Source organism: Ovis canadensis, chromosome 8 (genome assembly GCF_042477335.2).
Source record: "Ovis canadensis isolate MfBH-ARS-UI-01 breed Bighorn chromosome 8, ARS-UI_OviCan_v2, whole genome shotgun sequence".
NCBI classification, from domain to species: Eukaryota; Metazoa; Chordata; class Mammalia; order Artiodactyla; family Bovidae; genus Ovis; species Ovis canadensis.
This window is the reverse complement of record NC_091252.1, coordinates 82,743,099-82,755,652: the sequence shown is the minus strand read 5'-3', so window position 1 is coordinate 82,755,652 and position 12,554 is coordinate 82,743,099. Positions and strand designations below refer to the sequence as shown.

The 12,554-nt window shown below is 33.4% G+C and overlaps 1 protein-coding gene across 6 annotated transcripts in view; it reads right to left on the bottom strand.

Annotated features, from left to right (window-relative positions):
* Positions 1 to 990: 990 nt before the first annotated feature.
* STXBP5 (syntaxin binding protein 5) overlaps positions 991 to 12,554 on the bottom strand; it is a 206,972-nt gene continuing 195,408 nt past the window's right edge. For 4 of the 6 annotated variants that reach the window (XM_069598648.1, XM_069598643.1, XM_069598644.1 and 1 more), the window contains 3 exons: positions 10,596 to 10,707; positions 6,429 to 6,649; positions 2,375 to 4,381 (listed from right to left, as the gene is read on the bottom strand). In XM_069598648.1, coding sequence (XP_069454749.1) covers positions 4,340 to 4,381; positions 6,429 to 6,649; positions 10,596 to 10,707 — 375 coding nt within the window. In that variant the 3' untranslated portion in view covers positions 2,375 to 4,339. Of the gene's footprint in view, positions 4,382 to 6,428; positions 6,650 to 10,595; positions 10,708 to 12,554 lie in introns of all 6 variants that reach the window. The other 2 variants (XM_069598647.1, XM_069598645.1) reach the window with 1 other exon arrangement.

Sequence of the window (12,554 nt, the reverse complement as noted above, 5' to 3'; positions counted from 1 at the left end):
AATGAAAAAAAAAATTTATGGGCATAAATTTCAATTCAAGAAAACAAACACCCTGAAAGGGAAAAGAACAAAAAGAGGACACTTAAAGATAGAGAAGTGCTCTTTTTCAAAGTAAATACAGATTAAAAAGTCTAGGAATATTGATCAAGTATCAAACTGATAAGGAACATATTCTATAAACTACAAAATAAAAACCTTCATTGACAAAAATACATAAACTCTGTTTTCATTTTTGGAAATTTATTTTTAAAAAAGGTAGAAGAAAATATCTGGAAAACTATTTTAAATATATATATATATATATATTTTAAAACAATAGTTAAGGTAGGCATCCAACAGCAAGCTGCAGGTATTGAGAAAGACCTTGTAATTATTGTTGTGGGCATTTTCCCCAAAATAAAATTAATATTTGAAAATGCTCAATAGAGGGTTTCTTTTAACCATAGGAATGGTATCTTTCCTGTCATGTGTGTAGACTTTTGAATGATGTATGATTCTTTAAAATTAATTGTATCTCGATATGAGATACCAGTATTTCTTATTATAAGCGTAAAACATAACTTTTTGTATGGATAATATACATACTTTTTAAGTACTTCGACTTAAACTTAACAAGTTCACCATTTTTAAAATTAAAGAATACATTTATAAAAATTCCATTTTAAAACTAAAAGTATATTCTCTAGCAGTATGTATAAATATAACATGTTACTGTATGATCTTAAAACAAATCTGAAAGTGTTGCAATAATTTAAGAGCTAGAACACTGAAACAAACAGCAAATGATTTTACTATTTTTTATCCTTGAAAACTATATAAAACCCTATTGAAGGTTTTAAAACTATGATCAGTTTAATTGTTTAAACTAGCAGCATATTCATGATTCTGGTATGTTTTATACATATGTATCAGTTGATTTGAATGGAGAAATGTGAATTCAATGACAATAAAAAGTCTTCTTTACCTAAAAAAGTGCAGAAAAAATTCAAGTTTAAAGTTCAGTGCTCTTTATTTTGCAAAAACAAACAAAATCCCAAAAGTTAAAATGTAAAATAAATCTTTGCCACACAAAATTTACCTTTGGATATAGCTTTTCTAATGTCACATGAGAAAATGCCTTAAGCAAAACATATATGGAATATAGAACTCAGGGTAAAACTTTGAAGTCCACGGTGTCTTTCACCTATTTTTCCTTTCCTCAGTTGTTTTCCCACCACTCCTGTAATCAAAAACTATGTAACACTTTCAGACTTGTTTAAAACACATATCTACACAAAATAACTTCAGACAAACCTACAATTAAAAAGTTATAAGGAAAAGAGATATGTCTTTCTTTAAAGTTCTGTACTTAAATTGTCATATACTACACATAACAACAGACATTTAGCAGCATTTTTTCACATCCATAAGAAAATCAAATTAAGAAGTTAGCAATAGCTCAGTTATACCTATAACCATTTTTGGAAACAGTACAATTGAAATGCAAACCAAGGGAATTAAGATGATGCAAAACTTCAAATGATGTAATATGCAGAAGTTATCAGAAAGTTTCAAATAACCTTCTAAAGCAAATACATAAGGATTTTGGTTTGAAAAGTGAAATGAACCAGATATGTGGTACATAAAGGGAAACCACTTCCTACTGACAGACTGCTTATCAATGAATACTTCAATGATTTTAGAGTCAAGGACGAATGCAACAAAAAATAATGTTTGAGGATATGGAGGAAGCACATAAAAATCTTTCATTTTTCTAATATTTTCTATTTTGACTTTTTTTTTGGTTTGTTTTCCTGAAATCTTGGCTTGCTGGTGACTATAACTTTTTGTGTTAGAAAAAAAATAGAGATGTTACCTCTCAAATTACAATAAATTCCCTGGGTTAGTTATTACTGCAGACTGTCTCTTATCTACAGACTGAATCAAGTATAACTCTGAGAAGCTTATTTCCTATTTTCAAAAATACTTCAAGCTTTCCTATCCTACGTGAGTTTCTAGTTTGCTGTGCATAATTTGTAGATTAATTTAAAAATGAAATAAAATAACTCAAAATATTGATTCAAGGTTTTCTTATAAAATCCACCTCAGGTAAATGTATTTACTTCTCTATTTGAAAATAATTACAAGATTGGTTCATTTTATATACAACAGGAAAAATGACAGTTGATATAAAAATTAAGTTGATATACAATTAACACAAAACAACATAGCAAATCAAATAATTGGAGCTAATATGCCCTTACACATGAATGGGGAACCAACCATTCATGTATATTACTTTACTTAGTGCTTCTCAACTTCAAATCCAGTAACTACTGATTTTACTGATGACGTGAAACTGTACCTTTAAAAAATGGCCTTTCAAAACTTCCTGTGACATATTCTGGAACAACGGGTTTATTAGATAATATATGATACAAATTAAGCAATTTGTAAACTGCTACATGTTCATTATAAAGCTGGCATTAACTAAACAGAAATGTTACTCACAGGTCTTCCTACAAATTCAAAAACTTTTGAAAATGACTGTATTTTAAAAATATTTCTTTTGGCTTGATCAATCATCTCTATCACATATCAATCAATCCCTCCCTAATGACAAAGCAAATTTTAATGTAAACTTTCATATCCCATAGTGCACGTCATAAAATGTAAACATAAGAGCTTTATCAATGAAAATGGTAAAGAGGAAAAATGCAAAACAGACTTGTGAAATTAATGTGTTCTATATATACCTTTAATGATTGTATGGAATAGAAAAACAACCATCATGTTTGCTATCAATTTGTGCTCTGATTATTTCTTAATGACAAAAGAAAATGGTTTTAAACTATTTTTTTTGTAGAAGAAAATATTTTAAATTTCATTAAGTATAATGCTTCTAGATTATTTATCCTTTGTCGCTTTCAGAACGATTGGTAATAATCTCAGATGAGCCTGCAGAATGAGCTTACCTACTTCCAGGTCTATCCCATTATCTCTTTTCTGTCCGTGTGCGCTGTTTTCGTACCAGTCATTTATTGTCCACTGATGGTCTCATTTCCTTTAGACTCCAATACAGACATAATTTAGTTACCAAAATGCACATATTTTCCTTTTCGGTTTTTCAAAACCTTGAAAGGACACGTACAGATTTATAGTATATTTCTATAGAAAATACTTTGTAGGTCAGACTAGACTCTTAGATAATTATTGACAATGGATGCTTTTGAGTTTTTCCATGCGACGGCATGTGCGCTAAGAGTTAATTGCCTTATCACCTGAGTGTACTGGAACTGGTAGCAAATAAAGGGGTATTTTTTTTATTTTAAAGGGAGCTGAACATTTCACTGGAATGATGAAACATTTTTTTAAAGCAATTTTAATCAAACAATGCAAAGGTACATTGGGTTAAACATTTTATAAAAATTCAAGCAAAATTAAAATCTTAGCCGATTTCAACATCTCCACAAATTTAACCAGTGAGTATTTTGGTCAAATCCACCTTTAGCTGAATTAATGAGCACAATGGCAAGAGACACTGAAGTATTCTCCTCGGCACAATGGAGGTTTCTCTCACTTTCCACATCGCACAGTCACTACATGGAAACTCCCAGAATGATGAGCAGTTCAGTCATGCTCTACACTTTTCTTTTCAATGAAAAGTGATGTATCGCCTTGTTTTGCTTTTGACAAAATATGGACTAAACACAAGTATACAATAACAAGAATCCAAGAGTAGCCATACACAAGTCAACTATGTGTATGTTTTTATTATTTAAAGCCCACCATTCAGCTTATCTGTCTAAAGATATGGTAACAAACGGTTTGTTGTTTTTTTTTTCACTAATGATACTGATGACCAGTCAATTGAAGGGAGGGAAAGTCCAAGACAGCAGTTTATACTTCAGTCAATGACACAAACATAACTCTTTTGGCTTCGAGACTTCTGACTTACTGCCTCTCCCTCAAAGAGGTCAAACACTGATGGCAAACTGGACAGCACGGAGTCTGTTGGCATATGAAAGTTTAATCCAGGAATGATCCAGGAATAGTCCCTGCCATGTCTCCTCAGATCCCTCTGTTTCTTCATTTGTAATGTGTGACCACCATCCTAATTCCCAGACTGTCAGCTCATAGCTGGCCCGCACCATCTACTCCTCGTTGAGTGTGTGTGAGCACGCCTCAGTTAAAGCCACACGACTGAGGTAAGACAGGGCGTGATTGTGCTAGGAAAGAACAGTATCCAGTGACAAACATCCCTTTCTTGTTAACTTTCCTAAAGTGAAATCAATAACATAAAAAAGGAAAATTCTTTTTCCTTCTGGCTGACGTTGAACTTTAGCTGGGTTTCTGGTTATCAGAACTGGTACCACTTCTTATCTTTGTATTTCAACATCATCTAAAGGGGAGAAAATAAGAAAAAAACATGTTTAAAAAATGTTTAAGAATAACAAGAGAATAACAACAGATTAATAACAGAATAACAATATTTATAAATTGGTTTCTACAGTTTTCTAAAACATTAAATTATTCTGAAGCATTCTCCAGTTTTTAATCTTCAGTATTCATACTGAACGCAAGAAATAAGAACTGTTCTGTTTCAAGGAAAAAAAGACTATAACTATGAAGAACGAGCCTCAAAGGTCCTCACATTCCTTAAAAGACATGATGTAAGTAAGTTTTAGCTCAGTGCATTCTTTGGTGACATAAGCTAATAACTTAAAAAATAAGTAACTTTCAGTTCTCTTAACTGAATTAAAAATAAAGCTTAAAAAACCTGGAGAAGGAAAGGTTGACTAGTCCTGCTGCCATCTACAGTTTGCTGAGTAGCTGACTCTGAGCCATGCACTTTCCCTGCATGGATTCACTTGATCCTCACAACAACTCTATGTGCTGGGCATTGTTAATCTTCCTGTTTTACAAATGAAGAAGGCTTAAAGAGGTTAGCCAAGATAACACAGTGGTGAAACTGGGATTTGAACCCATGTAGTCTAATCCAAAAACCTACGATTTAACCAACTCAATGTACTGTCTTTTCTATACTCTCAGATATAGCTGAGGAACATTTGATAGAAGGGAAAAGCTAACAGCTAGGTATTGAGCTCTTGGCTAAATATTTAGACCGTAGATAGATTCTGAGGCTGGCTGAAATGTTACATGCCTTAGAGATCACAGTCAGGTTCATTGTTATGTGAACATAAGTCTTGACTTAGATTTGAAGGCACTAGCCTTTCTTTATCTGAGGTGTGTGGGCCTCATACAAGGACTCACAAAAATCTCTTTGAAAACCTGGAAAAATCTCTCTTAGGCCAAGTTACCTCTTTCATACATGCTAGCTGTCAACATTATTGAGCAAGGAAGAGATGGCTTTTGACCTAAAATTTAAAGAGCTATTACTGACAGACTGGGTACTCAAATGTAAAAACAACCTTAATTTGGTGTCTTCAGGTAATAAAAGCAAAATGTCTTTGAGGGCTAGGCTAGGAGCTAAATGTGAGAAGTAACCCAGTATAAAGTACCAGGGAGTGGCAGAGCTGTCAAAATGAGAAACATGTACCCCATTCCACCTGCTGCTGCTGCTGCTGCTAAGTCGCTTCAGTCGTGTCCGACTCTGTGTGACCCCAGAGACAGCAGCCCACCAGGCTCCCCCGTCCCTGGGATTCTCTGGGCGAGAACACTGGAGTGGGTTGCCATTTCCTTCTCCAATGCATGAAAGTGAAAAGTGAAAGTGAAGTCGCTCAGTCGTGTCTGACTCGAGACCCAGTGGACTGCAGCCTACCAGGCTCCTCTGCCCATGGGATCTTCCAGGCAAGAGTACTGGAGTGGGGTGCCATTGCGTTCTCCGCTGTTCCACCTAACAGACTTTAAATTCAGTTTTTCAAGGGTGTTATTCTGGCTAACAAAGTGTATTTGTAAGAGGCCAATTAGGGCTCTCTTACTTCACAGTCTGTTTCTAACCTCCACCAGAGCTTCCTCATTCATCAAGATGAATTCACTGCAAAAATGCACACTACTCCTCTGCATGAACTGGTCTACAGTCACATTTAGTATCGCTTCACTGGATTAAATCTACCTAAAGAATCAAGAGATAAATTATTTTCTTTTCTAGGAGAAGTTAGTAGTAGAATCTGAGGAATTAAGGAAAATTAACTTTGTTTTTATTGTATTCCCTAAGTAACTACTGCAAAGCCACTGGTTTTGTTTAAAAAAAAAGCCTGAAGGGGGAGCAGGTTCCTTCAAAATTCATAAACTTCAGTTAAGAGATCAAAGGCTACTGAGAGTCTTGTAATGGTTCCCTCTAGTGGCAAAATTTAGGAATCTGCAACCATACTGAGGATATGAGAAGAAAATTTATGTGTCAAAATACAACAGATATAAAAATACAATAATTTTCATACTTGGTTTATCTAGGCTTTTTGGCTTAAGTATCTGTTTGACAGACATACCTCATGAGCATGTTTAGAGAATGAATCTGCACTGGATAACATAGCTGCCGTTCTTTCTTCCAGGTCGCTAAGTTTCTGCCCTCTCTCGTCCAGTGCCAGCCTCGCTCGTGCGAGTTCACCAACAACTCCAGAGGCCGCTCCTTTTACGCCTTCAATGCCACCAGGGCCAGGGATGTGCTGAGCAAGACTCCTTGAAGCCTTTCCTGAGGACGATTCTCCAACTGAATGATTTGATACATGAAAGAGTAACCCAGAAAATGAAAACTTTAATTAATATAAAATTCTATCTCCTGATAGCATTAAAACACACTTGACTGACAATGTAACTGAAGTATTTTTATATTTTACTTTGTAATTATTATGTATTTTATTATGATTGTTTTAACAATGAACTTTTAGATACTTTTCAAGTATATAGAAATACAACATATATTAATAAATATTTCATTCTAGTTCATATACTAGAACTTGAGCAAAAAAAGTGACAATTATTTGTTGGAATGGATGATGGGCATACTGATACGACTTTAAAAACAGTAAAAAAAATCACTCTTAAGTGTCCAAAAATTAAAGATAAATTAAATATATTTAAATTCAAAGACACAGATTTAAATATACGTATTTGTTTTATTCACTCTGTACTTTCCTCACACTTGAAATACTATGCTTCGGCTTAGGAGAAAAATGTAGAATTTATTCAGTATTTCTTTTCAGTCTCCAAAAGGTGTACATAACCACATTCCTTTCTTTCTATCCATTTATCTTGTTGCTTACCAAATAGATCACATTTGTCTTCAACAGATCTCAGGAATTTATTGCTTCCTTTCCCTTCGCAACCTAGACCCTCATGACCTAACAACCTCATGACTGCAAGTCTTTAAAATTCTGTTAAAAACTGATGTCAGATTCCTTCTTACTTTAGGATACATTTCTTTCTTTAGAAATGTAATTCATACCATAAAATTTGCTCCTAAACAATTCAGTAACTTGAAGTTTATTCAGAAGGTTGTACAACTACTAATTCTCAAGGATTTTCATACTCAAACCACCCAAACAACTGCATGATTATTAGCAGCCACTTTCCGTTTCCCCCTCATCTCAGTTCTTGGCAATCAATAATCTCTGTCTCCATAAATTTTCCTCTTCTGAACATTTCATATAGATGATTCACACACTGTGTGGCCTTTGTGTCTGGCTTCATTCACTTAATGTCAAGATTCAATCCTATGGTAGCATGTGGCAGTACTTCATCCTTTTTAATAACCGAGTAATATTCTATTGTATGGATATGGATATATAACATTTTGTTTATATACTCATCAGTTGATGAGCATTTGAGTTGTTGCCACTTTTTGGCTGTTATGAATAATGCTGCTATGAACACCTGCACAAGTTTTTGTGTGAACACACGTTTTCAGTTCTCTTGGGTATACACTTAGTAATCGAATTGTTGGGTCACGTATCTTCATGTTTAACTTCTTGAGAAATTGCTGGAGTTTTCCAAAGAGGTTACACTATTTTATATTTCCACCAGCAACTTGTAAGGGTTCCAATTTCTCCATATTCTTAAGAAGATCATCTTTCTGAATACAACCATCCTGTGAAGTGGTATTTCATTGTGGTTTTGACTTGCATTTCTCTAATGACAAATGATATTGAGCATCTTTGCATGTGTTTATTGGCAATTTGTATGTTTTCTTTGGAGAAAAGTCTATTAAAACCCTTTGCCCATTTAAAATTGTACTATTTGGCTTTTTATTGTTTAGTAAGAATAAAAAAAATTTAAGAATTTTTTTTAACACTCTGGCTATTAGACTCAATAGATATCATTATGTTTTCTGACTTCTAATTTTAGAACACAATTTATTGTTTTCTTTGGTTGGTTTTGATTTAGGTGTCATATCTGAGAAACAACTATGTAATCTAAGGTAGCAAGGATTTATACTTAGGTTTTCTTCTAAGAGTTTTATAGTTTTATCTCTTACATTGAGGTCTTTGATCCATTTTGAGTTATAAATTTTTGTGTATGGTGTGAGTCGGATTCTCTTGCATGTGGATATCCACTGTCCCAACACCATCTGTTAAAAGACCACTCTTTCAGCATTGGAGTTTCTTGGCATCCATGTAGAAAACTGACCATACATGTATGGGCTTATTTCTGGACTCTCAATTCTTTTCCATTGGTCTATGTATCCATCCTAATGCCTGTACCACACTATCTTGATTGATTCCTGATTTGTAACAACACTGGAAATCAAAATGTAACTCAGATCTTTTTTCTTTAAAAAAATTTTTTTGTGTGTATGTGTGTGGCTATTTTGAATCCTTTCCATTTCCATATGAATCTTAGAAACAGCTTATTTCTTTCTTCAAAAAACTGGCTTGGACTTTGACAAGGATTGTGTTGAATATATAGATCAATATGGGGAGTACTGCTGTCTCAGCAATATTAAATTTTCCAATCCATGAACGTAGATATTAATCCATTTATTTATGTCTTAATTCTTTAAATGATGTTTGAATTTTTTAGCATATTTTTTAGTGTATGTTCTAGTATTTCATCTTTTTGATAAACAAAACTCCTTTCTTAATTTAATTTTTGGTTTGTCTATTGCTAGTGTATAGAAATGCAATTGACTCTTTATATGGAACTTGTATCCTAAAATCTTGCTGAACTTGTTTATTGCCTAGAATGTGTTTTATTTTTTAATTAAAAATTTATTTTGGCTGCACAGTGCAGCTTGCAGGATCTTAGTTCCCCAACTAGGGATTGAGAGCCCAGGGTCATGGCAGTGAAAGCGCTGAGTCCTAACCACCAGTAGTTAGAACCACTGTGTGTGTGGTTTCCTTAAGATTTTCTATAGGCAGGGCTGTCATCTGCAAAGAGAGACAGTTTCATTCCTTCCATTCCAACTGCATTCCAACTATACTCTCTTTTTGCCTAAATGCCCTGGTTAAAGACTCTAGTACAGTGTTAAACAGAAAAGGTGAGACCTTTTGAATTCCCAAATAAAATTTAGAATAAGTTACAAAGTTTGGGGCAGTGAGTTGATAAGGGCTTCATTAAATATTTATTTGTGTATATGCTCACATCAGTTTTACTCTTAAGCTATGGCCCTTGGTCCTTGGGGTCCTTTCAAAGAGGAAGCATTATTTATCAGGGTTGCCACCTTAGCCAATTCTGGGAGCCTACCTGGCTGGTCTTAACACAGTTCAGAACTGCAGCTTGCTGTAGCAAAGTACTCCAGGGCAAAAGTGGCCTCAGGTTGCAATGCTTACCACCTTTCCCCATGTATATTGTCTTCATTATATCATTAGCTCATTGATGTTTATACAAATTGAATTTTGTACAGCTTGATCAATTAATTTTGGTAAGAACATTTTTCTAAATAATCAGTCCCCCATGACTTGAAGAGCAGTCCTCATTTTTTAAATGAATTAAAACTGACCAATCCTCATTACCCAGATGACTGACCAATCATTAGGATAAATTTTTAAAATGAAACTACTACACTCTTACTTGCTAATATTTAATCTTACAGTTTTTCTAGTAAACTGAACAGAAAAGGAAAATTTTAGAGTATTCTAGTAAAATACAAAGAATAAAAGAAAATAAAAATTCAAGAATAGCTAATAGCTCCTATTTGAAAGAAAGGTGAAACATTCATCAATTCACTAGTTCATTCAAGGACCAACTTCCAATCTGTGCCAATTCTATGGAAGATGGTACACGAACTAGACTTTACATTTTAAATAATCTTCTAAGTGCAATGAGAGTAGTTCTGGAAGTTTTATAAGATAAAATAAATGTTTACGTAAAAATTTTTTCCAAGTTAAGGTTATCAACTAAAGTCCATTACAGAATTAAAATAATAATAAAGATCATATTTAACGAAAGTTAGAAAATATTTTTAAATTACTCACTTAAAGCTTATTCCTTTTTAGACTGAAGCCATGCTGATTTTGATTTGCTGAGTAAACTATTCCCCTGATTTGAGTTAGAATATGGCAGAAAACAATTTTATGCATTTTGCTAAAAGACGGATCCATCAGTTGTCGTGACAGAGAGGAAAAAGGTGAACATAAATTTATACACGTAAGAAAAATTTACATGGCTTGAATGTTTGTTTTATAGATATATTATCCAAATTAAATAAATCAACTTACATAGTTCTTCTCTATCGAGAGATTGTGCACCACCTCCAAACAAGCCTTTAAAGAATCCCCTGTTTGGTGCTTCAGGTGTTTCTACAGGAGTGAAGAGTTCACCCAACATTTCCTTTAAAATCAAAGCAAATTGTAACTGTTAAAGTTTCAGGGACACGAAACTATAATCACAAAACCAGCACTGTAAGCTCTTTAACTAAGACTTATAACATTAGCTGTTGAAGTTCACAATTAATGAGCACATTTCAAATGATCAGATCTAGAACAGTCTGATTTGGTCAAACAGTAAATCAAGATGAACTTGACTAAGAGTAACTTGTTTGCTACTTTGGCTAGATTACTTTCTTCACATTTTAAGCAAAGATGATTTAAGCTTAAACTGTAAGGAGATTACAATCTTTATGATAAAATGTTCATATAACTATAACTCTTATTATCAATAATTGGTAACTATATTAATAACTAGGTCTTCTTACATTAGAAATAAGAAAATATATTAGCAAATTGAAGTCTAGTGTAATGATAGATGAGTCAGAAAATTAGTAGTTTAGAAAGACACACATCTTTTTTTCATAAACATATGCTGGGAACAGAATTATGCCAACATACACCTGGAATTCCAGAAATCTGGCTGAGAGATGGAAACGCTTCTTTCTATACTGTCAGATTTTCCAGAAATTTTTGTCAATATTCTTCAGAGCACAGAAACGGTAAAGGTAAGTCAGCAGACAAGAAAAACTGCTGACATTTTACTGACTTTAAAGAGGGAAGAGAAGTTTCTATATAAGAAGGATGGTAGCAATATTATTTACAAGGCAACTCTGGGAAGCTTTAAAAGCAAAATAAAAGTATAGTGAGGCTTGGGATTGCATTTCTGCCCAGTAAAGAGAAGTAGCTATGATAGAAATGACGAGTATATAATTGGTTCCAGGTAGTTCTGTCTGATATTGCATTATAGTTGGAGCTAAAAATATGTATTTTTTAGGGTTTCTTTCTTAGGGCTGGGCTAAGCAAGTTAATAAAGGATGTCCCAAGATTTTACTTTTAAATATATCCATATTCCTTTTTTTCATTTTTTGTTTTGTGGGATCTTAATTCCCTGACCAGAGATTGAGGCCAGGCCCTCAGCAGTGAGAGCATGGAGTCTTAACCACTGACTGCCAGTGAATTCCCAGATACACCCATATTAATGTTGTCTCCCCAACCAGATTATAAATGAAAGGAGATAACGTTAACAATATACAACACAGAGTTTCACTTATAAGGCTGAAGTGGATTGAAGGCTTTACATTTAAATTTTCTTTCCTTTGGATTTCTATAAAGGGGAGTAAAACTAGAATGAAAAACTCCCTAAAATCAATAAATCAAACCTGTTAAAATCCACCAGAGAATATACTAATACCTATTATTTAATTCAAGTTTACATTTGCCTGTATAACAAAGGTGATTTTAGACATATTTCCAATCTTTTTTATACAATACTCTGCAGATTATAATTTACACTGCATTTATTAAGTCGATACAACAAACTGCAAACAGCTACCATTTGAGTGTCTTTTATGATAAATCAATAATAAGATATATATAGACATATATAGAGTCACAGCATAGAGTAATAAGACATATATAGAGTCACAGCATAAAAATATGCTCTTTCAAATTTACCTCACTTTAGAATTATGGTTTACTCTTAATTTAGTTATTGTTTAATGATCACATAATTTTATAAGTATAAAGTAGGATATTTAAAATGCAGAGATTATAGTTGTAAATATATGACAAACTCACAGCAAACATTATCCTCAATGGTGAAAAATTGAAAGCATTTCCCCTAAAGTCAGGAACAAGACAAGGGTGCCCACTTTCACCGCTACTATTCAACATAGTTCTGGAAGTTTTGGCCACAGCAATCAGAGCAGAAAAAGAAATAAAAGGAATCCAGATTGGAAAAGAAGAAGT